A 27,893-nucleotide genomic window follows, 5' to 3' on the forward strand; every position below is an offset into this window, starting at 1 on the left:
CACGTTATCATGCTTTTTAAGTGGTTAGTTACCAATGGGCGTCAGCTAGCAAAAGCTAAATTAGCCAAAACTGACATCCTTAGTTGCAATTTGCTCCCGAACATCAGGTGGCACACAAACAAAATATTCTGTAGATATGCAAGAGGTCAGCGAGTGTTACTTGAAAGTGTCTGCTAACAGTAGGAAACACTGACACACTGCCAATCATTGCATTTGTATACTGTAATTATTCCTGTCACTAACTGAAATTAGTCGAAATTACTTTATACTGCTGTATTTCCCTCAGGTCGCCACTCTTTTCATGGCACCATTTTTTAGCTCTTCCAGTGATCTGTCATGCTCTTCGAACACACTGTGACAAGAGGCCTCTTCTTTCTACAGTGCTGAGGGATATGGCCTGCCATTTGACCGTCTCTGTGGTCTTAATGAAGAGTTGTAGAGATGTCTGTACTTGCTTGGCCAGTCTTCCCTTGGAGGTGTTCATGTTAAACTGAAAAGTGCAGTGGGCGCTGAGTTCCAAAATTCAGAGGTACACGACCCAGCTTTGTTTGAAACCTCTGCGCTCAACGCGAATGACATGATGGCATCCTTTTCTGGCGGGTGAACCTTGCTCTGGGGACACTGCAGCGAGTGTAAACTATCTTTACTCAGCACTTGGTTGTGTGGTACTTTGAACTGGAGTCTTTTTAACTAGGCCACCAAAATGCATCTCTGTGCACTTTGCTGTGGTGCATCAGATCAATGCTCACTTCTGAATGTCAGTGTTTCCCCAGTGCATCTTCCCAAAGATTTACTAGAAGTGTTACGCTGCATCAAACTACTTCCAAGTTTTATTTGCTGATGTATTTATTAAAGTTCCAAGTAGTAAAAGTTTGTAGCTGATATATTTATGAACCCTTGGCTCTCTTTCTCTCTGTGTCTCCTCTCTCAGGACGTTTACTGCTGCTAAAAGGATGATGATGAGGATAATGGGAGGAGGCCACGGCCGAAGGTGCAGCCCTCGCTAAAATCACACTTTCTCCCAAAACTTCAACCCTCTACCATCCATCCACCACTGCCGTCCCCCCTCCTCCCCCTGGCGCCATGGCCAACCACCTGGAGCTGATCCAGGAGCTGCAGCAGCTGGACAAAGTGCCCAGTCTAGAGAGGCTGCGGGCGGCCCAGAAGCGGCGAACCCAGCAGCTGAAGAGATGGGCTGTGTACGAGAAGGAGATGCAAAACAAGAAGCGAAAGGCCGACAAGAAGGGACGCAATGCCAACAACCTCCAGCAAGAGTCCAAGAGGCACGTGTCGTTTGCCGCCAGCGTGGCACTTCTGGAGGCATCGGCCAGGAATGATCCTGATGAAGGTAGGGGCTGTGAAGAATATTTATGAGCTGTGCAAATTAGAAAATAGCAGTGTGGATTTATGGGGGAATGTGCTCGGTGCGGCTCACATGTGCACAGTGGCCATACAAAACCTAAGAGCTGTAGATTTATTCTGCACGTAACAAGGCGACACACAGTAAATTATGTGCTGGAGTTTTGTTCATAAGCTCAGAGTCAAACCCTGCACAAAGCTTGGTGACGCCACATTTGAATAATTACTCTAATTTCAGCCTCACCTCTCTACTTTAGCTGGATATCAAAATGCCAAGGTCAGGGAAACGATTAGCCGGGCCTGCCCACTTAAACTGCCAGTGGTACTCACTCCATTCGAGCTGAATTTGTTCTGCTGGGAGACTGTTTTATCATTGCGAAATAATGGAGTTGTCACACTGAGATGAAACTCTGCCAGTCTTTTAATTAAAATTTCAACGGATGGTGCCCCCCTATTTGGAGATAATAATTGTTTTCCTCCAGTACAAACAGTCCCACGATGCTGTGTCAGTGCTAACAGTGTGTCAGTGATGCAGGGATGATAGCAGGCTGCTTATCATTTAGATATAACATCTAATTTAACTTCGCTTTAACTTGAAATTAGATTGAACTCTTTTTATCGTAATGAACACAGCCCGTGGCTGAGCTACTGTACATCCTTTGCTCGTGCAAGCTGTTGTGACAGATATGGAAACAGCCACAAGGCTGATGTACAGTGATTCTCACAGAGCAGACGCAGCCCTGCACTGCGTACACACACATACACGTGCACACATATGCTCATGCACATGGGCTGCGAACTGGCATTTATGAGCTCCAGCTGGAGGGAGAGTCAGTGGAAGTCTTTCGGATTTGTGTTGTCTCGATGGCTTGTTGGACGTTATCACGTATGACCTGAATAACGATCAGATAAAAACCAGCAGGCGACAAAAGGATATCACCTAATTGGGTAAAAAGGAAAAGCTCTTTCCATTCTAGAAATATAGCCTTTATCAGTTATGTTGTTGTTGTTGCTGATTCTGCTGCTGCTGCCTCGTTAGACGCAGAGGTGTTGTTGTGTAAGAGATTTCAGAAATGGTTTGAACAGCATTAAAAGGTTTGTCGTGCGCGTCTGCTCTGTGTGGAGTTCCCAGAAAGTCTACTGAGCCAATTAGTCTTTGAACCAGGATGTTGTGGCTGTTGGTGTTAAGTCTTCAGTTTGAAAACCACATGACGTGGCCAGGAGTGTGTGACATCTGCTCGTTTACTGTCAGTTCCAGGAAATATGTATACATCAATACTTCCTGGAATTTTTAACAATATAATCTCTGTATTTAAGGTCAGATTTATACCTGGTCGAGGCATTAAGGAATCATGGTGCAAATTAAATGTTAAAAGGCAGTTTGTGTGCTGTTTATTCTGGAAGCAACAGACTGCCTTTTTTTTTTTATTAACATAAAAGGTATTTGAGCTTCTTAAGCAAAACAAAAATTCCTTACACAACATTTAAAGGCCATCCTGTCCTTGAGTCTGCAACATTTGGCAGCTTAAAAAATGGTAATGGTTTTCATGATTTAAGCGAGTACCTTGAGTGGTCTTTGTCCAGCCTGTGGCCTTGGCCAAACAATATTAGAGAATATATTTTAGTGCGAGGGCAGGATTTTGCATAGTGATACAGTAAGATGAATAAATGTAGAAGTAACTAGGTGTTCATATCACAATTCAATGCTAGAGTTTCTCTGATATCACAAAGTCTGCCAGGATACGATTTTGATTCAGTTCGATTCAGGGCCCTGCGATCGATATGAGACGATAGCAGTTAATCTCCTTGTTGTCTTTTGCTTGGCTGCCTGCCATGATCTAGGCCGCTAGCACCATTTAAATATCTAGGAAAGAGGTGTGCTTGGACAGAAAGTGACAACGACGTGCTATTGGAATATCAAAATAAAGGCATATCTCAAAGATGACAATATGTATCGAAGTTTTCACTTTGCAACCCTGATATGAGATCGCTGATCTTTGAGTTGATAATTGATTTAGATTGTTGTCTCATTACACCCCCAGAAATAATACTAAAATGTTGCTGTAGTTTTTATTATGCATTCTTCACTAAACCTGATTTGCAGTTTATTAGACAGAATATTTGACATATTGAGCCATGTAAGTGGGATTGTTGTACGACCCGCAGCATCAGTCTATCGTCCATCTACCATCTACCACTTTTGTTCACACTTGTATATCTTGACAGACTTTGCACAGACATTCATGTTCCACGGACAATAAATCCCCTGACTTCTTATCTAGCACTACTATGAGGTTGGCATTTGTAGCTTTGACTGAAATACCTCAATAGTTAATTGATAGATTGCCATGAACTTTGATACACACACTCATGCCCTTCATGAACTCTGGTGATCCTTCATAGATTTCCCTTTAGTTCCATCATCAGTTCAAATTTCAATTTGTCCACTACTTTTGTTTATGACCTCATACCTACAAAACAAATGAGTCAGTCTGTGGTTATATATATATATATATATATATATATATATATATATATATATATATATATATATATATATATATATATATATATATATATATCTCCAAAGAACTGGCAACCAGACCAGGTCTCTAATTGAGACAGGCCTTTTATTTGTCAAAATGTGTAGCCACACCAGGCTAGTAAAAGGGACTGGGTGTTTAATTGAGACTAGGCTTTTAATTTAAGTTCTACAGTAACTCTGTGTGTGATTAGATTAGATTTTCTACTACGTCACCTCTGCAGTCAAAAATTTTACTTTTCTTATTACAGAGAAAAAGTGCTGAATACCAAATACCAAATTCCATGCACTGGAGCCAATGCCAGCATCACTTTGAATGTGAACAGTGCCTAACCCTTTCAGTATGTATACAATATGATTTCCGTCCATAATATCTTACTCCACTTTCAAGATGTTATCAATGATTAGGTTTTATTGCAAAGCCCAGTGATGTAAATAATACACACATCTTTAGTTGTTTGTTTTCAGCCTGACTGTGTTCACATCCTGTGAACTTCTACACATCTGAATAGAAACACCAGCCTGCGTCTCTCCGTGTGCAGCTTTGGACACATTGAGAGCAGATTTCTTTGCTTTGGTTTGAGCATCACTAATAACTGCAGAAGCTTTGTCAGTTCTCCTCACTGCTGACAGTGCCCGGGCATAGAAACATTTGCTATCAGTACTGCTTAATGAGGGTGACCATGAAAGAGGCAGGGAGATAAAAAGCAAAGGAGACAGGTTGTAGTGTTGCCCACACAGCTCCAGTGGCAGCTGGCTAGCTCAGGAGCCTGATAATCTCCTCTCTCATTCCCTCTGGTCCCCAAATGCTCGATCAAGCATCATGACTCCACACGCTATGCTGCTCAATGCACACTGTGCTCACAGGCTCTGGGCTTCCTTTGCAGAAATATAATGTGACACTGTCATTTATTCTCTTGTGCAGTCATTTCAAAGAAGGTTATATAAGAAGGGAAAAGAACATTTGAATGTAGATCATGATGGAATTGTGAGCATTGAGAAAAACAGGACATGTTTTCATAAATCACAACTTAAATTTAGACCCATAATCTGAAAGAACATTGTGTATCAATGGCAGAATGAGCAGCGTAGAGTTACAGATGTGTTGAGAAATAAAAGGAGCCGTCTATCACCTCCTTTCAATAATGAGAAAGGAAGGGAGGGAGGGAGAAGTAAGAACAACAACAGAGAGAGACTGAGATTGACTTTGACCCGAGGCTGACTCCACCGGCCTCGAGGCCATAATAAGATGAGACGTTGGATTGGCTGGACTGAGTCCTGCTTAATCCCTGATTGGCTGGATGGAGTGAGATGTTTCCTGTGATTCTTTCACCGCCCCTGCTTCTCTGCGGTTGCAGTCAGAGCATCACTGGCTTGACCGGAGGGTATGTGTGTGAGCACACACTGACAAATGCCTGAGTGTGTTCACTGGGTTGCATGTTTTATGGATGAAGAACTGGCTGTACTTACGGACTTTGTAAGATTCACAGTTTCTTGGACAGTCGATGGTGTTATAAAAATTACAATCTGTGAATAATGCAGGTGCGCATGTATTATATGCTTGTGTCTTGAGACGCGCTTGTCATTGTAACTTCCTCTCTGGAAGCGGTGGCAGCAGACTCACCAGGCCGTGAGGAGATGCAGATATAGTAAAGCCGCAGAGGACACAAAGTGTACTCCAGCTGAAGTTTGTGTTTGTTTGTGCGGATGTGTTGTGGTTGTGAGATGGAGACAAGAAAAACTGAGAAAGTCTTTGTGTGCATATTTGGGATCGCATGAATGTAAATAAACTTTCCAGTGTGTGTTTCCAAAAAAAAAATCTGTATGTGTGACGATTGGCGAGCCTGAGACGTGCTGAAGAAGCTTTGATCTGAGGGGCTAAGAGAGGAGGGAACAGGAGGTAGGAGAGGATTGGACTGAAAGGGATGCATCCTGAGTCTGAGCCCGTTTTTTTGCCCTCCGGCTGCCACCGTCCTGAACCCTCTGCCCCCTTCGCTGTGATGAGGGTTGATGGCTGTGAATTACTGTGAAGCACCTCGGCGCCTCTCCGTGCTGCTCTCTGACTATTGAGACTGATAGGTTTTCTACTCTCCAGAGAGCAGCCATCCTGCAGAGGAGCAGCCATCAGGGTCAGAAAGGACAGTCAGTACATAGACACCCACAGTGTGCGCACTGACCTCTTCCTCTTAACACCGCTGTGTTATCTGATGAAGTCGTCAGACAACTCAGAGATGATTGAGACTCGTCTGTGGAAAACACAAATGTTTTGAACAACTGAAGTCTCCTGAAAAGTTTCATTCTACCATTGTAACATGAACAAACTATTACAAAATCAACATTCACATTTTATGACAATTAGTAAATGTTATTATCCAGATAGATTTGCAGAGCTGCTCAGTATTAATACTTAATGCATCAGCATCAGGTCGAGCCAGTGTAAACATTTGGTGGCAATCAATGCGAGGTCATCAGTAATCCAAACTGCTTTTCAAAGTGTCCTTAAAGGAATACACTGAAACCTGAGGTGCTCCCGATCGATCTCCTGTCAGCCAGTTCTGATTGAGTGTACTGCCGCCTTTAACGGCTTCACACTGCTCTGAATTTATGTTCCTATTTTATACAGTCAATTTACTAAGTTAAAGAATAATACCTAGTGTAAACTGTGTTTTCATAGTTGTTTAATTTTCTATTCAAAGTGTATAGTTGTCATACTCACAGAGGGAGTGGCAAGTGCAAAAAAAAAATATTGGTGATCTGTTTTCTTATCTGGTCAAACTTGTTTTCTCCTCTGTGTTTATGAGAGAGGAAGAAACATGAATGTTTTTAGTCCTATTTAGAACATAGAGTGTGTGGTGAACTTCTGCCTCCTGTGTCCAAAATGAGCATTACAACAACAAACACTTGAAAATGATCCTGACAAATTAATAAATAAATAGAAATTACATGGCAATACTTTTTGTTCCAGTTCAGAAACTAGGGACTAAAGACCTATTCCTTACAGGAAGTAGTATTACCTGGGGACCTCTAGTAAATTGCAGTTATTGCTGAGGTCATCAGTGATCTCGTGTGAATCTGCCATGTCCATAATTTGCCAAGTAAAAATTTGACAGCAAATTACCAACCATATTTCACCAAACAGAGGTCAAATGATAATATCAGTCCTGTTTGAATGATTTGGGGTGGTGTTAAGGGTTTTTGTTTTCTCTTTTCTGCCTCTTTCCCAGTCAAGAAGTATTGCAGCTGCGTTGGCAGATATGTTTTGACAGCATTTTGAGGCCCATTTCGCAGAAAGAGTAAGCTCAAATCCACCAGAAGAGGGAAGGTGCGAAAGATGATGACATGAATGACGTGACAATGTGTGGCAGAATAGATTCTGTTTATTTAACTCACATTTAAAAGAAAGGAAAAAGGAAGTTGACACTGCACATCACTGCTCGTGGTGCTGTGTAGTGTGACTGTGTTATGTAGAGTGGAGTTACAAATGAGTGTGTGCATCATATCCTGGGGATAATGTCACTTAGTTGAAAAATTGGGCAGCAGTAGCTCAGTCTATAATGACTTCGGTTGGGAACCGGACGGTTGCCAGTTCAAGTCCCTGTTTGGACCAAATATGGAGTGAGGACTTGTAGCTCGGCACTGCCAAGGTGCCCCTAAGCGAGGTACCAGACCCCCAACTGCCTAAGTCGCCTGTCCATGGGAAGCCCCCTCACTCTGACATCTCTCCATTCAATGCATGTATAGTTCCTGTTTGTACATGTGTGTATATGACAACAAAATGAAAAAAATGAATTTCCCCTTAGGGATTAATAAAGTATTCTTCTTCTTCTTCTTCTTGTAAATTACACATTACATGTGAGCTCCCTTTGTAATACTAGTCCCATATGAAAAGGGCTTTAGAACGATTTTCCTGGCAAAACCACCTGTTTACCTGTTTTAAATTCATAAACACAGGAGAGAAAACAGTTAAGATCAGACTTTGAAAATGGATCACCAGAATTTTTCCCCACTTCCCTCCCAGGGCTTCAGTACATACTTGTACAGACTGTAAAACTACCCAAACTGAGCTCCTGCACACTGTCAAAACTTTGAATCATTTTATTAGACATCTATATTTTGGTACAACGTCCTTCATCAGGCATTTAATTTAGCAAGTTACAAGAAGCACATTTTATAGTATACCTAAATAATTAACAGCCAATCCAAGGGATGAAGCAATCAAGTGTCCACACAAGGAAGATAATTAACAGACACCTTGAGAAGGGCAGGGTGTCTGTTTGATTGGAAACAATTATTTTTTGTCATTACCTACCTTGTATAATTTCACCCTATTGATCGTTTTGTTGCTGCAGCTGTTAGTTTACATTTCTCAGAAGCCAAGCAGCAAACCGGAGTTATTAAAAATGTATTATGAAATGTGAAAAATTCAAGAGCCTCAGGGCAGAAACACATAGTAGCCTCTTTTACACAGTCTGTTCAAGGCGGGAATGTCTTGCTGTTAGTCTTCCTCGCTGTTTGGTTTTAAAGGTACAGTCACAGAACGGGGGGCTGAAGTTGTCCTGACTTTAAGCCAGCAGCAGGGGTAGTAAAAGATTTAAAAAGCAGCTGTTGTTAGTTAGCAGCTAACAAAAGAGAGGAACAGCATCTGAAAATGTCCCCAAATTGGGGAGACAATGGGCCTCATTCACATCTTTGTGTATACACAAGTTATTGCTCTGTGCATAGAATAAGTGAAACTTACTGTCGGATGTGCACCGGCCAATTTTTGTGGTGAATCAGAATCATTCTAAACCGACAAGCACGTGCCCGCTACCTTCAATCAGCATACTGCCACGTCCCCATTTCTCTGTATAAGGAAATCCAGTTGCCCAGAGGGTATGCTGAAGAAAGTGTTATGGTTGTCTCTACACCAATATTAAGGCCCTGACACATCAGTGTTGGACAGTCAGTGAGTGTGACAGTGTGATGTATTGACAGTCGGAAACAGCTGATAATGTCGTTCGTCACTCTCTACAAACATGTTCAAACATGTCGGTCTCTGACCCGCTCTCTCCTGAAGGCACGGACTGCATCATCTTCCAGCAAGGTTAGATTTGCCATCTGAACAGCTGCTTGGAGGTGAATCAGAATCTTTTATATATCCTGAATGCCTATTATTAGGCTGCCAATTAACTAGTTGGCTACAAGTGAACATGTGTGCAGTTTCTTCTTTTTCTTTGACTTGAACTTTTATTGACTTTCTCAACAAACAGAACAACAAGACAGCACACATCAATCACATATCTGCAAAGGTGCTTAAACTGGGTAAGAAAAGAGATGGGAAAAACAAAACAAAGGGGTAGTAATCACAGAGGGTTTATGTGTGTCTTAGTGAGTTGTGGACCTACAGGGTAAACTAGGAAAAAAAAAGAAATATAGGACTGAACATATGTGCAATTTCTATAAACTAAAAACTTGAACACTCCATTATCATAGTTGACTTTTTAGATTGATAACTGAATAACTGAACTGAATTTTGCAGTTATTTGATACTTTTGACCAATGCATTAGTAAATTAATGGTTTTAAATATTGTCTATTAAAGCCATTTTAGATAATTATGGTTTTAACATGCTGTGCATTTAGTTAAAAGGTGTGTGTTTACATTTTCTGAGACAACCGGGCCATTATCATGTGTGCGTACATGTGGTCTGAGGCAGTTCTAAATTTGTTCGCAGAGTAGGAACAAATTCAGAAAAGAACATATTGATGAATCTCAGATTTCTATTAAAACTCCCGAAGGCATGGTTAAAGCGCTGATTTGTGTGAATGAGGCACAATGAGGTCCAGGAGCTTCTTACCCTCAGAGCAGAGGACGAGATCAACTGTTATTACAGGGATGGTAAATTCATTTTCATTTCATTTATTTATTTAAACAGGAAAGGAATTAAAAGTAATATTGTGTGCTACAGTTAAAACTGTCCTTCAGCAGGCAAGAGAGGAAGTGACGTAGAGTGCAGTGCATTTTGGGTAGGAAAAAAAACAAAGCCAACAGCGTGAACCGGGAGAAGCAGAGGTGAAAAAAGAAAAAGTTGGAAAATGTCTTGTGGGCAGATGTGGAGTAGTGAGGAGGGACATAAATGCATAATTTTGGTGTCGCTCTATTGTTTTTGTGGTGATCAAGCCAGCTGAAGGGGATAGATTTCCGTTTTCAGTCCTGGCCAATCGATGAGCCGGGTTTTCTTCTTCCTCATGCCTTTTGTTCGTCCTGGTCAGTGGTCGTTTCGGCAATACCTCCCCCAAACGAGCAGCTGTTTTAACTGTGTGACGTTGTCCAGGCAGTTTGGTCTGCTTTAAAAAGTCCAGTGTGAAACTGAGCTGAACCAAGTGAAGGTGTGAAATTTTTCGGCATTCCCTGCCCAATCAAACCCAGTCTCTGGGACTATCCTGGTGTGAATGCGCCCTTAGTTTGAAAAGAGCTAGTGACTGTTTGAAGATCCACAGTGTCATTATGGACCTGTAACTTGAGTTTTCACCAATCATTTTCCGTTTTAGTTCTCAAGATTTTACTAGTAGTCGTCCATCATTTTGTTGTGATGATGTGAGAATGTGCAGCAGTGACAAAGCCAGTCATATTTCACCCCTCCCTGAACCCACTCTGTGTTTCACAGCTCTGTGTGTTTCCCACCCCTGGACTCTATTTATTCACCCAGCTCCCTAATTACCACTTATCCCCCCTCTTAAAATCATAACTTGTAACTTCATGTTTGAGAAGCCACGCTTCATATCCACACTCCATTTTTAGCCATGTGGCTTTCGCTTTTGGTTCACCGCCTCTTTCTTCCATATCATCACCATATAAATACAGAGAGGGAATAACTCGAGATTTCAGGATAGAAAAATACTCCGGCAGAGAGTATCACCTCTTGGAAGGAGAATTCGCAAGTGGTTTTATCTTATTTTTTCCCCCCTCTTTCTAGTTATTTGTGTGCAAATTAGGTCTCGAAGGAGCTTTTGTCTTCTTCTGCTGTCTTATTAGAGTGGTAAGGCCTTCTCCTCAGAGGCCTCAGCTAGGCTTAGCTGCTCCCAGGCATATGGCAGCAACAGAGTGGCATTAAAGAGACACAGGAGCAAAGTGAGGAGAACTCGAGTGCAACACAAACAAAAATACATCACATCGGATGCAACTGGTTGTTGAAAAAGCTCTGACCTTTGGTGGTAATGTCAGTTCAGTCTGACTCCAGTTTTCGATCTATAAAGGGAAACACATGAAGAAACTTTACTTTAATCTTGATTTCAAATACCAGCGGGGAGATTTAACCAGTTCCTCTCATGGAGTTTGATGAGAAATGAGATTTAGACACATATCTGATTTTTTGTTCAGTCACATCTATGCCACCTTCATACATGCTCCAAAATTCGTCATATGGGAGTTCATCTGTGTTTTCCCCACACAGCCATGGTTTACTCGCTTCATACTTCACAGCACAGGAGCACATCAGTGTCGGAGCGGTCAGTTGAAACTACAGAGGGATGCCGTTACTGTACGGTTGACTGCCTTGGTCACCAGCCATTACAGTCTGATTGCCAGACGCTTTCTGATGGGAACAGCTTGCCTACATACCATGACAGCGTTGTCGTGAGGTACCGTCAGAAATATTAGAACGTAGCCCTGCATATCCTGAAGTTTGGGAGATCTGCTCCTCTGTGAAACCCTCCACATCGCAGCCGAAACACTCCAGACTCCTCTCCTGGCTGTACCAACATGTCTCTCTGCACAGACCTACCAGTTGTAGCTACTAATAGAGCTGTAGCTATATGTTCCTCTGTCTTCTCCCGCTTATTGTAAATTTCATTGGACAGAAGTTTGCCCAATTATTTTTAATAATGTAATAAGAAATACCACAAATCAGTATGTTAAGCTAGCTTCTGAGCTGTTGTGCTTATCAGAGGCCGTCATTAATGCATTTATTTTCCAGAGTAATGAGCCGAGCACTTGAAACTAATCACAGGTCACAATATTAGAATCAAACAGAGCTGTGCTGTGATGATGTAGGTCGCTCTTTAATAACATTAGTGTTACTGCTCTCTGTGTTAGATTGCAACGATGATGTCGGGCCAAGACAAAAGAGAATTGGTAAACTTCAAACACTTTTCACTCGCAGACTTAAAAAGGATGGACTTTTGAACCAGATTTGCAGCTGATAAAAGCCGCCTGAAGCTTGTTATCCGCCACGTCTTTCTAATGCCTTCATGTACTGTAAAACATTTGATCTGATGTAAAGACCAGCGATATGACAAATGATTCAGGGTCTCGTTTACAGTTTGAAGAATCTACTGTGAACTATGTCTCCTTTTCCTTTTTCATGTCTCCTGTTAAATGGTCATTGATTATTGCCCTCAAATATCCTCTGAGAATTACTGTTTAATTAGTTGTGTGACTGAGCACTAACCTATTTTTAAACTATGTATCTCAACAAACACATTTCTAATCAACTTTTTATTTCCAGAGCCTTAAAAGCAATGTTTTATACAGGACTCTAGCCAAGAGTTGTTTTTGCTTAGCTCTAACTAGTGATCCCAAACAGGAGGGTGTTTACTCACATGCTCAGCTAAGCTGATGTGACCTCAGACCTTTGACAACTGTAGTGTAAGCTGGCCGGTCTCGCTTGTGCATCATGTGTCGCAACACAAAACGAAACAAGGGTGGAAAGTGTGTTAGGACACAGGTGTGTGCACAGACCCTGAGAAAATAAGATTTATGGCTCTGTCTGTTGCAGTGGCTCCGAAAGCTGAACACACTGCAGCTTGAGACAACATTTAGAGAAAAAAGAAAAATACAATGTAAGGTGAGAAAACAACCAAACAAAACCAAATACAGAAACACTGCAGGTCACACAGAACACAATAACAAAAATGACAAAACAACAGGATTTTTAGTGTCCTCTGGAAACTTTTATTAAAGTGAAAATAGACAAGTTTGTTGCTTTAACTTATAATTACGATGTAAATGTTGATTTCACAATGTAATGGCTATAAAATAATGACACCACTGGTGTTTTGGTTCCCCATAACCCTCACTTTCATGATGCAATTCTGTTGGTCACTGAGTACGATCTCCCGGAAAAATAAAGGCTCAATTTAATAAACAAAGAAAGTCCAGTCAACCATTGAGCAACCATAAGAGGATAGCACTTTTGTTTTCCCTAGTAGCTATTGGTAGCTTTCCACAGTTGCCAAAGAGTATTAATGTAAGTTGTTTGCAGTTACTGTCATCAGTAGTGGAAATAACGGACAGCTGAACAGCTGAAGTGACTGTGGAAACTGCTGTGGTTGCTGGACTCAGAGTAAAATGGAAAACAATGTGGTTGTCTTTGAAACAGTGGCACCAACAATTATACCCCTTCGAAATGGTGTGGGGGGGTTGTTTGTTTCCATTTTGACCAAACTTAGTAATTTGTATTGTGCTCAGTGCAACTTGCAGGGTTTCTGTGTGGTTTTGTTTCTCACATTGCAGTATTTTTTAAATCTTAATTTGTGTTCGTTTTGAGCTCTCACGCCACCGTAGTGTTATCGTCTGTTCCTTTACAGGTATCACAGTGTGACATGATGCATATGTTTGATGTTAAACTATGTTTTTGTGTATTTCTACTTTCTTATTAATGTAAAATCAAACTGGAGCTAATGCAGTTAGCAGGTCTCAGATAATGCCAGTCTAGTCTCGCCACCAGACAATCAGAGATCTCCGCCTTCTGATAGTCTGGGGACACTCCTTTCTAAAGTGTGTTTAACACACCAGCGAAAATGGCCGGCAACAAAGCAACACCTCTTGCATTTTTGAAAAGAACACGCCCTCCCGGAAATGTGCGCTCCCCCTTTTCTCGTCTGCAAGGACACAAACACACAGAGAGCTTGAAAATGGATGCCGAGAGATTTAACTCCGCTTTATCAAACGTGTGCTCAGTCCACAAGATTGTGGAAATGAAGGACTTACAGTGACTTGAGCCATTTTGTACCGCTACACGTGTTTCTAGTCGGACTATGTTTACGAGCACAAGAGTTCAGCGAGCCACCTAAGGACCACCCTGCAGATTTACTACTGGTTCTGCAACATAGGTAGTTTTTTTTAAATTCTGAAATTGTATCCGCCCATCTAAACACAAAATCAGGGAGAAAGACATCAGTCTTTAGTTAAGCAAAGCGTCTAAAGACTGACTTGTGAGTCTAATGCCAGTCTAATCAGATTTGGCTGTTCATTATGAATACTCAACTATTCATTCCTTTTTTCCCCCATAGAGTTTGAGAGTTTGATCGGGGTTTGTTGGGATGATCACAGTGACAGCGATGCTCATGTAATATAGTAAACAAGTCATGTCAGTCCTCCAAGTGTGTGTGGGCTAACAGTTACAAAAACGACTGCTCGAGCAGTTAAATCCAATTGATTATTAAAATCTGCAACTTTCAGGGGGCAGACCTGGCAATTAGTTGATTAATCAGTTAGTCAATAGATAGAAAATTAAGTGGCAACACTTTTGATTATTGATTCATCATTAAAGTAATTTTAATTTATTGGACCCAACGTCCTGAATGTGATTTCTTACATATTGGTAGGGCTGCCCCCGACTAAGAATTTTCCTAGTCGACCAATAGTTGTCATTTAGAGCTATTAGTGGACTAGTCGCCTCAATCATGACCATATTTATTTAATTAGGAAATTATATATTTTATGTGGGGCAACACAATGGTTTGAATTCAAAGTCTGAGAAAGAATCGTATCAGTAATAGGCAGAGTATAGTATAAGTTTGGTCGACTATTAGGGGGCAGCCCGAGATATTGGGCTGTAGGAATTAAAGATAGGCTTTAAATACATGATAAATTACAGAAATATAATGCAGATTAATCAATAATAAGTAATTGTTAGTTGCATTATACCCCCCATGTGATACTTGCATATAACGGCTGAGCAATGGATTTCAATAATAAAGACATATACATAATACAGTGGCTTTCACAGTTTCCTGTGAGCTCATATTTGCACTGATATTTTAAATGACTCAAATCTCAATTAAATCATTCAAGCGAAAAATCTGCATTTACTGCGTTTAATCTACTGACGTCATATAATACCATATGGCTCTTTCTGGAGGCTTTATTCATTCAGTCAGAAGACTAAAGATGAGTGCAACCTTATTTTTTTTTCTTTTACCACCCCTGTGTCTTTCCAACTGACAAAATTAAGCTGCTTCACATAAGGCTGAATCAAGGCTCCTTCACCACCGGCTCTTTGCATTTTTCGCTTCTTCCTCCTGCGAGATCACCACTGATTTTATGTGACATTTCCGAGCAGTTGATTACTTAAGTGGGATTTGGCACTTCATGCCCGGAGCAGGGCCGCGACAATGACAGGGTTGAGAACTGCAGATAAAAAGTATCCCTGCGTGGGTAGTATCTATCGAATGCTCCTGTGATCAGGAGGACTAGTCTCACTCTGCTGACACCAGTGGATTTTAGAAACTGTGTTTTTCTAACTGGCTGTCATCCTCGCCGTCTCTGCTGTAACCATTGATATTCTTCTGTCTTTTCTTTCCTGTCAGCCTTTTGTGATGAGGGCAGTTTTCAGGTAGCCTGCAGGTCAACAGAATTCTTTTTCCTCTCATCTCTGCCAGTGTCTTTCCCCCCTCTCTTGCTCTGGCTGTCTTTGGGCGTTGCTGCTCTGCCTGGCACACACTGGCACTGCTGTCTCCTCCCCGCCATGGTAGTTCACGTGCCTCAGCCTGGGCACAGGGGACTGACTCATCCTGGTCATGTAACATCATGAAAAATACAATGGAAGCAGAATGATTGGACGGACTTAGTATGTACAGTGTTATGTGGAGTGTAGGTGTCTGTGATAGTGTGTCAGAGGTCGGTGTAGTCAGTTGCATTAGAGAGCAGCAGCATCGGACCGTGGAATTATCAGGATTTTGGCTTATTTAGCTCCATAATTGAACACGTTTCTTGGCTGTGTAACTGTCACACAACAACAAAGGGTCATTTATTGAACTTGCACTTCACTGACTATGTGTGCTTCATTGTGTTCTCTAGTTTCAGCGCAGCCCCTATTTTCTTCTTTTCATGTGCAGGTCTTTCCGGTGCATTAGCCTCTTTTCAAACTGCTCACTTAAGGCCACACTATTATTGTTATTATTAACCGTGGTCTTTAGTGAACTGTGTTGCACTATAAGCGTTAGTCTGCCAGCGAGCTCTCTGAGATCTCCTCCCCTCTTCCACATCAGTCAAATCTCCTGGGAGAGACCCGACTCTCAAGTTAACTCCTATTTCCATGGTAACTGAGGCAGACATAGAGAGGTCCAGGCAGCCATGGCCCAGAGCTACTCAGCTGCAAAGGCACAAATTGTGCATCATCATTGCTGCTGCACGGGATAGTATGTGGGAGACCGTTGGATGTGGTTGCGGCTGCAGGGCCAACTCGCCCTCTGGGTAAAACAGTCATGGTGGAAGTGAATGGTGTGATTCAAATCATAGTCGACAAATACATAGTCACATGAGAATAATTCCAGTATCTTATCAAAGATTGAACTTGAACATGACAAGTGCTCCATTAAGATTATGAAAGAAAAAGGCAAAAAAAGAGCCTAAAATTGAGATTTTAGATAATAATTGCCAAATCATGTGAAGATGTGTTGACCATTTTACAGATACAGAGGTTTCTTTATTACAGCCAAGGTGAACAGTAAGTAGTAAGTTGCATAGATGTCAGATATGTTTCATGTAATGTGGAATACTTATACTTTTTGGAAGTGTCAGAAAATAACTGTTTTGGAAAATAACATTTGAAGTGCTACAACGCATAGCAGTTAAGGTGGCTGTGAGTTGAAATACTAGTACTATTAATACTATGAATAGTACACAAATCACAAGGACAAATCAATGTAACCATGACGATGAAGCTCTGGTAACCTTAAGAGAGCAGCCATTTTAGCACATGTTGATGTTTCTCTGTATGTAACTGAATCGTGTGATTGCCTAAACCTTACCAAACCTTTATCAAAAAATTGTAACTTCATAAAAACAGATGTATTTTTTGGTTTGGAAATGCACAGACAATTTATGTCGTCCTTTTGATGAGGATATCAGATCATAAAACGCTCGCAAATGGAGTTTGCCTGGATCCAGACCTTTGAATCCGCCCATTCCACCGAGTTGACTGATTTGTCGGGCAGTATGACATGAAACAGTGTTTTCTTTGTTAAATTAAAAGATCAAGAGCGCCACAGGGGACGAGCGATTAGTTGATTAGCACCACAGACAGAACTAACGTCGTTGCCAAGCAGTTGTCAAGTGGTGCGCAGGAATCAGTGCGGAGTAATAACAGTCATGGCAACCGAGAAGATGCTACACTCAAGGTTCTTTAAATCAATATATCTTCTCAATATTGAAGTGGTTCAGTACTTTTATTTTCCTTTATAAACCCCAACAAAACAATAATGTTTGTATGGCTACGCATTAGCGTAGACTTAAAATGACGTTAGATTCAGGCAGAGATGTTGGTCTCCAGTGATTGGTTAGGAAAAATCAAATCTCCCTCCTACATGGAAATCGGTTAGAGTGGACACAATGTCAAACCGAAGATGGAAACGGAGTACAACTATTTGACAATTCTGTCTGATATTAGGCAAAAGTGGAGGACATTTAGGGAAAAGGACAACTGTTGTACTTTGTCACTTCTTGTGGAGGACTTGTTGCTGTCATTACAGTGGATCCCAACAGGTGGATCACGGTCCACAAGTGGGTCATGGGTCCATTCTGAATGGACCGCAAGTGACTTGCAAATATGTCAAGTTTGTAAAAAACACTTTGTTTTTTAAGTACTGTGAATTTCCAGCACAGAGCTTTTATGTTGAAGTGCCATTTCCTGCTGTGGAGTGAGGGACAGATACTTGGCAGAGACAACAAACTAGCTCGGCCAAACGCAGGTATGCTTTATATTTAAAACTGTGTGGACCTTGAACTACTGACTAAGGAGAAATCTGGGCCCCAGGGCTGGACCAGTTGGGAACCACTGTGTCATGAAGATGTGAGGGGAGGGAAGGTAGCGCCCCCCTTACAGGACTAACGGCTATTAATTGTTGGGCAAATGTTGTTAATGGAAAAGATGACACATCATCTTGAGACAACAAGAAGGACAACTGGGAAAAGGGATTTTGTGTTCCTTTTTTTAACTAAATGTAAAAAAAAAAAAAAAACATTTACAATGGATTGGATATAACTGTTATGATTATAGGCATTTATTAGCTTTTGTATAGTCTGTCATATTCATCGGTCTCCATCCAACCAATAACTGTGTATCACACTTTTAGCTGCAGACAGAGGAACAGCAGTTTCGCCCACATGTCCACTCCCATATCAGCGTCTCTGTCTGAAGCCCACCTGCCTGTGTGCTGGCCTGCTGAAGGCGTTTAAGTAGCATTTTGGCTTGATCCACTGATGCAGATCCCCCGATTGCCTGTTGTGCCTGTTCAGCACCCTGCTGCTCCCCCACTCTTTCTAAACCACCTCATAACATCTCCCAGTGTCTCTCCGCCTGCTTACCCCCCCCCCCCCATGGTCAATGAAAAGCCCTCCACCATACAGTAAATCCTGCAATAGGATTCTGGATTACCCAATGAGGATTAGGCCCCACCAAACCAAACCGGGGCAGCGTGTTTCATTAACAACACTTAGATTAATAATGTTAAACCCTCGAGGCCCAGTGACTGACCTTTTTAATAGTATGTGTTTAAACTCCACCTGTGGACTGGAGGGTGAATTTTAAGGAGAGAAAGACAGGAAAGTAACCGAAAAGTGCCAATATTACAGCTTTCACATCTAAGAACCATTATTTTAATGTATATTTAATAAAAAATATGGTAATGAATGAACATGCACATTATTAAAGAGACTGGGACCTTGCAGGAAGTGAAAATGTGCATTACTTCTCTACTTATAAGCCTTGAAAACTAAATAGATTTGATAATGGATTCATATGAATTTATAGCCAGAAAGCAGATTAGATACTAGATTCAGATTTATTAAAACACCAATAATAACCCCAACCCCACTCTCTGCCATCATCATCTGTTATTACTGGAGCCATAAAATCCAAATGGGGGCAGTGGAGTGGAGCTGAGCTGGGATGAACAAATGGCAGCTGGTTATAGCCTGAGGAGCTGTCAATCAAGGCGCACAACAGGGACAAAAATATACCCATCTTCAGATACCCTAAATGGAACAGCAATTTTTAAAATTGCCACCAAGACACATTAGAAGAAGTAAAAATAGCTCTTGAGAATTGATTGATTTTGTTTTTGTAGAGGAAAGTTGGCAGTTTCTGCTCTGACTTCAGCTCAGTCAGTTATCTGTAACCAGCATCTGGTGGCCAATAAAGGAACTACATTTAGAAACTCTTTGGCTTTAAAAGAGCTCTCTACTGATTTAGCATTGCACTTTTATAATATGGTGGAACCGAGTGGTTATCTCTGGGTCTCTAAAGAAAGCCAGTGTGGAAGTGTCTTATACTTGCATTCTTTCTAATGGCCAGCAGGGGGCGGCTCCACGGGTTGCAAAAAGAAGTCGTACTCTATAGAAGTCTATAAGAAAATGACTCCACTTCTCACTTCATTTATTACCTCAATAAACAATTTCCAAATGAGTTCCTGGTCCCAGTAGCTTGTTTCAAGTCTTCTTCAATACAGCATAATGTTCATTTTGTTTATTATGGTCCCATTTAGAGTAAAATAGACGATAGGGCTGGTCATAGGCCTCATTCACTACTTTCACCTCATTAAGTGACAGGGTTCTCCTCGTCATGTTGCACTGACACTTTGGGAGCCCTGCAGAGAACTTGACTTAGTTTTGAACCCGAACAGTCTCCATCACGTCATGTTGTTCATCAAAGCCACACCATCTACCTTTATTATAAAATGAAAAATGTGGAGCTCCAGGCAACATTTTGGCCAGCCTCGTTTAAAAGAATAGGTGATGCGCAGCCGTTACGCCGCCTGACTGGTGTTTAGGATGGATCCACAGGGTAAAAACTGGCAGGAACAGACAGTCCTGAGAGAGTTAGAAGTGCAGGAAGAAGTTTTAAGGGATTCACATTTTTTTGTGAAGCTGTGTGAACTGTTCTTAATGTATCCCCACTCGAACATGCCTGTTGATCTGCAGAAGAAACTGTGTAGAAGGTGTAGACCTGATAGATAAAGGCTTTGTCCTTGCTGCAGCGGCCATCAGTTCGATTCCAACCCACGGCCCTTTGCTGCATGTCATCCTCTCTCTTCCCGCTTCACACTATAGTTGTCCTATCAAGTAAAGGCAAAAGCACCTATGGGGCTAGTTATTGTTTAAAAAATGATGATACCAGTACCAATACAGTCCTTCATGTGATACCCATAATGTGAATGGAGTGGCGTGTGGTATTGTAGCCATACTTTTAAACACTTTTTCAGCGAGTGGGCAGGCAGAACTGCCAACAACGTCAAATACACTGGGACAGTTGGGAGTCCGCGTGACTGCACACACAGCGTTACTGTTAACATTAAACAACTTACCTAACAGTTATTATTGGATTTAATAAGTGAGACGTTCTGTGATGGCGTGAGTTTGTGGTAATTGATGTTCGCCTCTGCCCTTGTGTTAGTTCGTGCTTACCAGGCAGATATAAAACTGACTGTCTGCTAAGGAGAGCAGCTCTGATGACTTCAGCAACAGAAAATTTGCTGATCTGGTGGGGCGATGGGATCGTAAAGGATCAGTCGCCGGTGTGAAAAGGATTAAATGTAGGTATAGACTGACTGTAGATGTTTTGATACCACTAAGTACAAGGTTTTTTGTGTCAATACCTTAAATGTTTTGAGTACTTAAGCCCTAGTAGACGATAAAGCAGGGTATGCTTCAGGACGTAGCTACAATGTGATTGACAGGTTGCTACCACAGTGGTTTCCTCAGGTTCTCAGTCAGATACACCCGTCACTCCCCTACAGCTCCACCATCCCATCCAAATATGGTCACCTCTGGCTCTTAAAACCAAGATGGTAACAGCCAAACTCAAGGCTTCAGAACTGTAGTCCACAAACCAATGGGTGACGTCACGGTGGCTACATCCATTATTTTCATACAATGGATGGCACTCGCGAGAAGATTACAGTTGATGCAGCAGAATCATGTATCTGCTTTTTAAAAAATCCACACATTCTTCTTCCTCGTCCAGTCCTGGCGCCTACATTACCCCCAGTGCAACTTGACCACCAACAGCTCAGGTGGAGATTTAGGCGTGTTGTTCTAATTGTGGCTAATGAAGCCTGTAGCCTCTCACAGAGTTGAGTGGGCTACAAAAGTCCCGCTTCTTTCTAACTCGACACCCCCAATTTCTTTTTCATTTTCAAACTTGCAGTCGTAAGCCCACACCGAGGCTGCCTCAAATGGCACACCAGCTAATTTATCAGGTTTCACACAGCACTCTCTGGAGCCATGAAACGCTTTCTTCTACTTTCTTCACGTATGAAGTAGTACTCTGGAAAAGTAGGGCCACAAGTGACTCAGATCTTCAGGTTGGATTTCAGCTCTATGTTTAATTTGTCATTAAAAGCGACCCCTCCTTGTCTTACAGCGACTCCCTGGCACTCTGTGTTGCTTTTATTCCTCCCTCTCTTTCACTGTAATCAGTGGAAGCCTGCTATCTTAATGCCTTGTAGTAAGCATACTGGAGCTAATTGGATGGAGCCCTGCTGCATAATCCAGAGTATTACTGAGACAAACAATACTGATCCCTGTCTCCAAACTTTTTATAGCACTCGTTTTCTTTTTTCACTCCTGTAGATCATAAGCATATACAGACTTGAAATTGGGCAGAAAATTTACTGATTATGTCAATAATCGTGTATGATATAAAATAAAATCTGCAGGAAGCAGTTTAAACTCAATTATAGGAACTAATGTGGTATTTTAGAGCAGCTTGGTTTCAGGTTTGGAAGATTGCTAGAGAGAGAAAGAAGAGTATTAATTGACATGTTTGGTAAAATGGATGTTTTTTAAATGGGATTTTGCCTCTCTCCATCTGTTTCTCTACCTAATGTGACTGCAGTGATATGACTAATAATGAAGCCTGGAATCAGTGGATTGCTCCCTGGTCTCTGCGTCTCATATAAGCTCAGCCGCAATAAATGCTCAGGGAATGTTGATCTTATATTTAAATGTTAAGTTTTACATAGATTTCTAGCCACACAAGCAGTGTGACTTTAGAGACGGCAGTGTTGGTAACCGCTTTGTTCCAGATTGAAGTATTTCAGCAACTGTTGAATAGATTGCCATGAAATTTAGTGCAGACATTTGTGGTCCTCAGAGGGTCAGACCTGATGGCTTTGGTAGCTTTTCATCTAGCACCACCAACAGGTCAAAGTTTCAACTCATTTTGTGAAATAGGGCAATATCTATGAAATGGACGGGCACAAAATTTAGTAAGGACATTCATGGTTCCTAGATGATATATCCTAATGACTTCGATGATCCCCTGAGCTTTTCATTTAGTGCCACCATCAGGACAAATTTTAGTTTGTTACATAATTTGGTTTATCACTAGATGCCTGCAAAGCCAGTAACATTCCCATTAGCCTCAGCTGTACTTTGTGTTTAATGCTAACTGGCATGCTAACCTGCTAAACTAAGTTATCAAACATTGTAGCCATTATACCAGTTAGGGCTGCCCCCGACTAACAATGTTCCTAGTCGACCAATAGTCGTCATTTAGGGCCATTAGTTGACTAGTCGCCCGCATGTTTACAATATTAATTTCATTATTAAATGATATATTTTGGGCGGGGCAACACAATGGTTTGAGTTGAAGCTGTGAGAAAGAATAGTATCAGTAACATTGTTAACACTGTGCTACATTACAGAGAAATACCAAAGCGTACTAATGAACCTTCATTAATATAGGCCTATATTTTATCTACAAGTGCACGTCACACACTGAGCGAGCCGCCTGTTAATGATGCTGTCAGCAAAGCAGTAATGATTGTGCTAAGTGGCTAATGGGCATGTAGCTACTTCCATGTTTCAGATGATACGTCATGTTTGTAGTTGACCAATGAAGATGAGTTTACATATCACCTTGGGTTCGTCCTTCACCTTCTCAAAATGATCCCACAATTTGGATTTCCTGCCCGACATGTTATTAACTAGCCTGTGGAATAACCACAGGTACCAGCCCTGGAAATTAACCTGACTCCTGTCTGACTGCTGAGCGTGGCCTCTTCCTGTGTTTGTCCTTTCAAATTAAATTCCCACATGGTCCAATCATATAGGTTTTGACTTATTTTGACAAGGTGCAGCTCCTTTTTTCCAGTTACTAAGCGACCACTAAAATTTTGCTAACTGAAGAATGACCTTTCTGGTTGGCGTTGTCAATGGAAGCACGTTAGCTTGCTCACATTAGCATTTAGCTCAAATCACCACTGTGCTGAAGTTAACCCTCATATAGCTGCAGACTTTCAATCTCGTGTATGTACAAGCAATCACAAAATCTCACTCCATTATTACAATGGAAACTCTCTTATAATGAGCTTTTTGATTCATTTAAGCAGTTGATCACTGTAAGTGGTTTCCAGTTTATCAAGAAGATGGAGGATAAGATTATTCCCATAAGTTTCTTAAAATAGCCATGTATGAATGATGTCAGTGTGATCTTTGCCCTAATTAGTTTAAATATACATTAACAGCTTTGTCTCAGAGCTTAAAAGGATTCCAGACAATGTTGGCAGCGTCATATGGAAATAAAATGCATAAAGGCTTCAGTATTTAAGATGGAATTTATGGACTTGGAGTTAATCTGACGAAGTGTTTGTCCTTATATGAGCTTTAGTTCTTCATATTCATTCATAGTGCCAGCTAACATTTGTGAACCACAAGACGATGCGTGGGATTTATTAGTGTGTCCATGATGTCACTGGCCCACCTGAAGGATTGGACTGTTAATTACATTATTAAGAGAGCTTTAACCCTGTCTACCTTTCAGAATGAGATCCAATCATCTTTCCCAATTTAAACCTGAGATCATTGGCGTATGTTATGTTTATTCTGTTTGAGTGTTAATTTGCTCGCAGTGACCCAGAGAACACCTGCTGCATCTCAATCCACAGTTTGTTGTGTATTCCAGTTGCTGTCCCTGCTGTGCTATCTAACTACATCTGTTAAGGCAGTGTAACATACAATTAAAGTCCCTTAATAGCTCATCATGTGGAGGATAATTATAACACACAGTGGAATGCTAATTATATCAGTGATCTTCTCTCCTAACGTCCTACTAAAACCAATGTCATTTAGCTGCTACTTATGGACGTGCCAAGTGGCCTAGTTTCTGCACAGCCGACAGGAAGGCAGAGAAGGCTACCTTGCCTGGAGAGCGTTTGGAACATAATTATGTTATTTTCTGCAAACGGCTGCACTGTTTGATATGTTTAGGGCCATTTGACTGTTCTAAGATGAAAGTATCTAATTTGTGGGAGCTGATGCGCACTGATGAGTATGTGTGTGCTACATCAGCCTTTTTCCATTTGCACTGAATAAGTGAAGAACGAATGAAATGGGGTCGTGGCAAAACCCAAATGATGACAGAAATGAATACTAGCAATATTGTGATCAATTACCTCGGCATTGCAAGCCGAATGAGAAATATTCAAAGAACAAAGTGACTTTTAGATCATCCATGTGTCATAAATGCTGAGAAAGAGCCCAATTTTAACAGTGTAATCATGCTGTAAATCACTGGAACGGGAATAAAGTGAAAATATCATTAACTTAATGTGAGTACTGTACATAAACTTTATCAATTTAAAGCCAGCGCAGAATTCTCATGTCTCTATGTTTAGACCTACTTCAGAACTTGCAGTATAATCATGTTTCTACTGACTTTGAGTTTCATTACTGAAAAATGTTTGAACAAATATCCCGCTGAGTGTTCAAAAAACTCATCAAACATAGTTCCAAACACAGTTAGCATCCGAAAATATTTCTCTGCATGATTTATGTTTGGATTAAAGCCTCCAGAAAAACACTCTTTCTCTGAGCTCGAGGAAAAGTTATGTAATGGAAAACTGTCAGATATGTTTGTAATCATGTAAAAGTTTACTTCATTGATAATAAAAACAATATATCCACTTCAATCCTTGTCCCCAAGCACTATAAAGTCCAACTTGAATTATCTTGGATATACTCAGTGTGTGAACTACACCTTGGCTTTAGGGGAAACTCACTTTTTTACCGAGGGGATGGAGGGCCTTGAACATGTCTTAAAGTCTGAGGTGTGGACTCAAGTCACATGACTTGGACTCAAGTCACAAATTTGATGACTCAAGACTTGACAAAATCAAAAAAAGACTTGCTACTTGATTTGGACTTTAACATTAATGACTCGTGACTTCACTTGGACTTGAGCCTTGTGACTTGAAAATAACTGTCTGTCGAGTTATTCTAAGACACTGGAAGACAACAAAGGTCCCAGAACTGAAAGAATGGGTAAATGCAATGGTGGAAGTATCATCTTATGAATGTATGCTCAGTAGAATAAATGGCGATCAGGAGAAAGGAGTATCTCCTTGGGACCAGTTATGGACTCAAATCAAAATGGAAGATAATGTTTTTGTTTGTTAGCTTGTTTTCTTATCTTTCCTTCTTGATTTATTTGTCAATTTTTCTTTATGTACTGAAAAATACATGCCCTGTATTCTTGTATGCCCAGAAAATAACATATGTACGCCATGTACCAAGCCTTTCAAACCAATATAAACTTGAATTACTAAAAAGAAAATACTTGATACCTTCCCCCAAGTCCAAAGATTTCAAAGTAATTATTTAAAAAAAGAGCCATGAACCAGTTCATTTCCTTTCATTTCCTGAATCAACTAACATCAACACTGTTCATTCCCAGGAAGGCGACACTTAACTCCCTGATGATCCACTTTTTCAAACCAATTCGACAGCATCCAATCAAGTTGCATGAGAGAAACATGAAAAACTAACTTCAAATTACTGAACGCTTGTTGGAGAAATGGAAACCAAATATAATTTCATTCGAGTACAAAAACTAAGTAGTGGTCAACAAAAAACAAATTAGGGTATGCAAAATGTGCAGGTTGAAAATTACAGACAAAGAAAAAAAACAATTGGTGTTTATATTTATTTGTTCAAAGGGAAGCGGAAATCTCTTTGGGAGTACATTTTTGGTACTGACTGAAAGTGTGCCTAAATGGAATCAGTGGTACTGTCAGCAAGCTAGGCTAACTAGTGTCTACTCTCCCATTGGAACACAAACTTAAGAACGTGATGGGGCCAAATGTTGAATGTTGTAAAGGGACAGATGGCTTAAATTAAAAAAAAAAATAATTATAGTCGAAAGCTAAAGCTGGTTTGTAGCTCATCACGAATATTGACGGTGCTTTTCCTTGGAACACTGATTTTAAGTCCAAAAAGGGCTTCATTGTCTTTAAAAAAACAATCCAAGTTTCAGTTCAACTTTTAATTTAACAAACTGACTGGGAACGGCCTTCAGTGTATCCTTCTTGTCTCTGTATTTATTTTGACCCATCTTAAAATGTTTTACTGCACATCAGACTGTAAAATGTCAGTGCTGCCCGCAGTGCATTAGAATCTGACCTCTTGCCAGCATATTACTGTTTCCGAGGGATTATAAACCACAGTGACATTTTAGGTATATTACATAAACCATGCTCTCATTCTCAGGTATCAGCTCGCCTGTGAGATTTAAGGGATTCTGTGGCAGCTATTATTGCCGTACAACAAATATTTGCCTCTTCAATTCAGCAAAGAGATACTCGGGAAGGAAAAATCAATTCCCCACTTGGACTCTCCTGCCTCTGAACTCACACAGCCAGCCTCGTCTCATATCACAATCTTTACTTGATCCTCATTTCACCGGCCGTTCCCCCTTATCGGTGATCACAGTGATCACTGGCTGTGAGATATGAGCCTACAGGGGCATCGGTATGAGTCAGCATCCTGAGCTAAAGCCTGACAATAAGAACATCCATGCTATTAACTGTACCGTACACTCGCTAACAGAAGGATGCGTCTTCCGTGACAACAGAGACACATGCAGGTGTTGTGTACCTTGTTAAATGTCTCAAAATCTGTGCATGCAATCTGCTGTGATGTGAAGCACCCTCATCAATCATCTGCCAGGGATTTCCTGAGTAGGCTCATGAAAATGAATCCTAAAATGAACTCTGAGAGATCTTAATCTGTGTAGCTGCAAAGATGGAAGGTTGCAGTACTTGAACAAGCGACTCAGTGTCACAGTGTGAGCTGATATGATTTATAGGAACTCTTTGTGTGTTGTGTGATGTATGACAGGACACCCACGCTGTTTTTAAAGCACAATTATTTAAAATTCTGCATCTGTGTTCAAACTTGAGTTTCTGTGGAAATTTAAAGACCGCTATGTTGAGATCATCTGAATAATACGACCCTTCACTGTCAGTGAACATAAAACACACCATCACAGCCACATTAACAGATATTTGTCTGATATCGATCCATAATCACAGATGTTCCAGTGTGCAGCACTTAGATTAATTACTATGCATCAGACGTACTTTAGGTGCAGTGGGGATTATTTGTTGGAAGCATTATGCAAACTCACTGTCCAGTTACGACAGCAGGATCCTGATTACAAGACAATAACTGTCTAATAACAGGAAACTGATTGATTGAACTTGTAGCACATCCTTTTTGCAGTGAACGTGTAAAGATAAACTGTACAGGATTGGTGGTTGCTGTTTGTAAACACGCTCGCCAGCAAACGTGATAGTAAAAGCCAAAATGACCCTTAAATTCCAAGTTCATTTCAAGCTGTGCCTAGATACTTCATCAAGAGGTCTTCCAACTTGTGTGATTACTTGGTGAAGTCAGATGTGCCTAAAAAGCAAGTGGGAATTTTCCATGTCATAACTGTACACACTGCTAT

At 40.9% G+C, this 27,893-nt stretch overlaps 1 protein-coding gene across 2 annotated transcripts in view; it reads left to right on the forward strand.

Annotated features, from left to right (window-relative positions):
- ppp1r16b (protein phosphatase 1, regulatory subunit 16B) overlaps positions 1 to 27,893 on the forward strand; it is a 149,565-nt gene that overhangs the window by 45,589 nt on the left and 76,083 nt on the right. For both annotated transcript variants that reach the window (XM_049587339.1, XM_049587426.1), the window contains exon 2: positions 932 to 1,348. In XM_049587339.1, coding sequence (XP_049443296.1) covers positions 1,084 to 1,348 — 265 coding nt within the window. In that variant the 5' untranslated portion in view covers positions 932 to 1,083. The remainder of the gene's footprint in view (positions 1 to 931; positions 1,349 to 27,893) is intronic.

This window comes from Epinephelus fuscoguttatus, linkage group LG1 (assembly GCF_011397635.1).
Source record: "Epinephelus fuscoguttatus linkage group LG1, E.fuscoguttatus.final_Chr_v1".
Taxonomy (NCBI): domain Eukaryota; kingdom Metazoa; phylum Chordata; class Actinopteri; order Perciformes; family Serranidae; genus Epinephelus; species Epinephelus fuscoguttatus.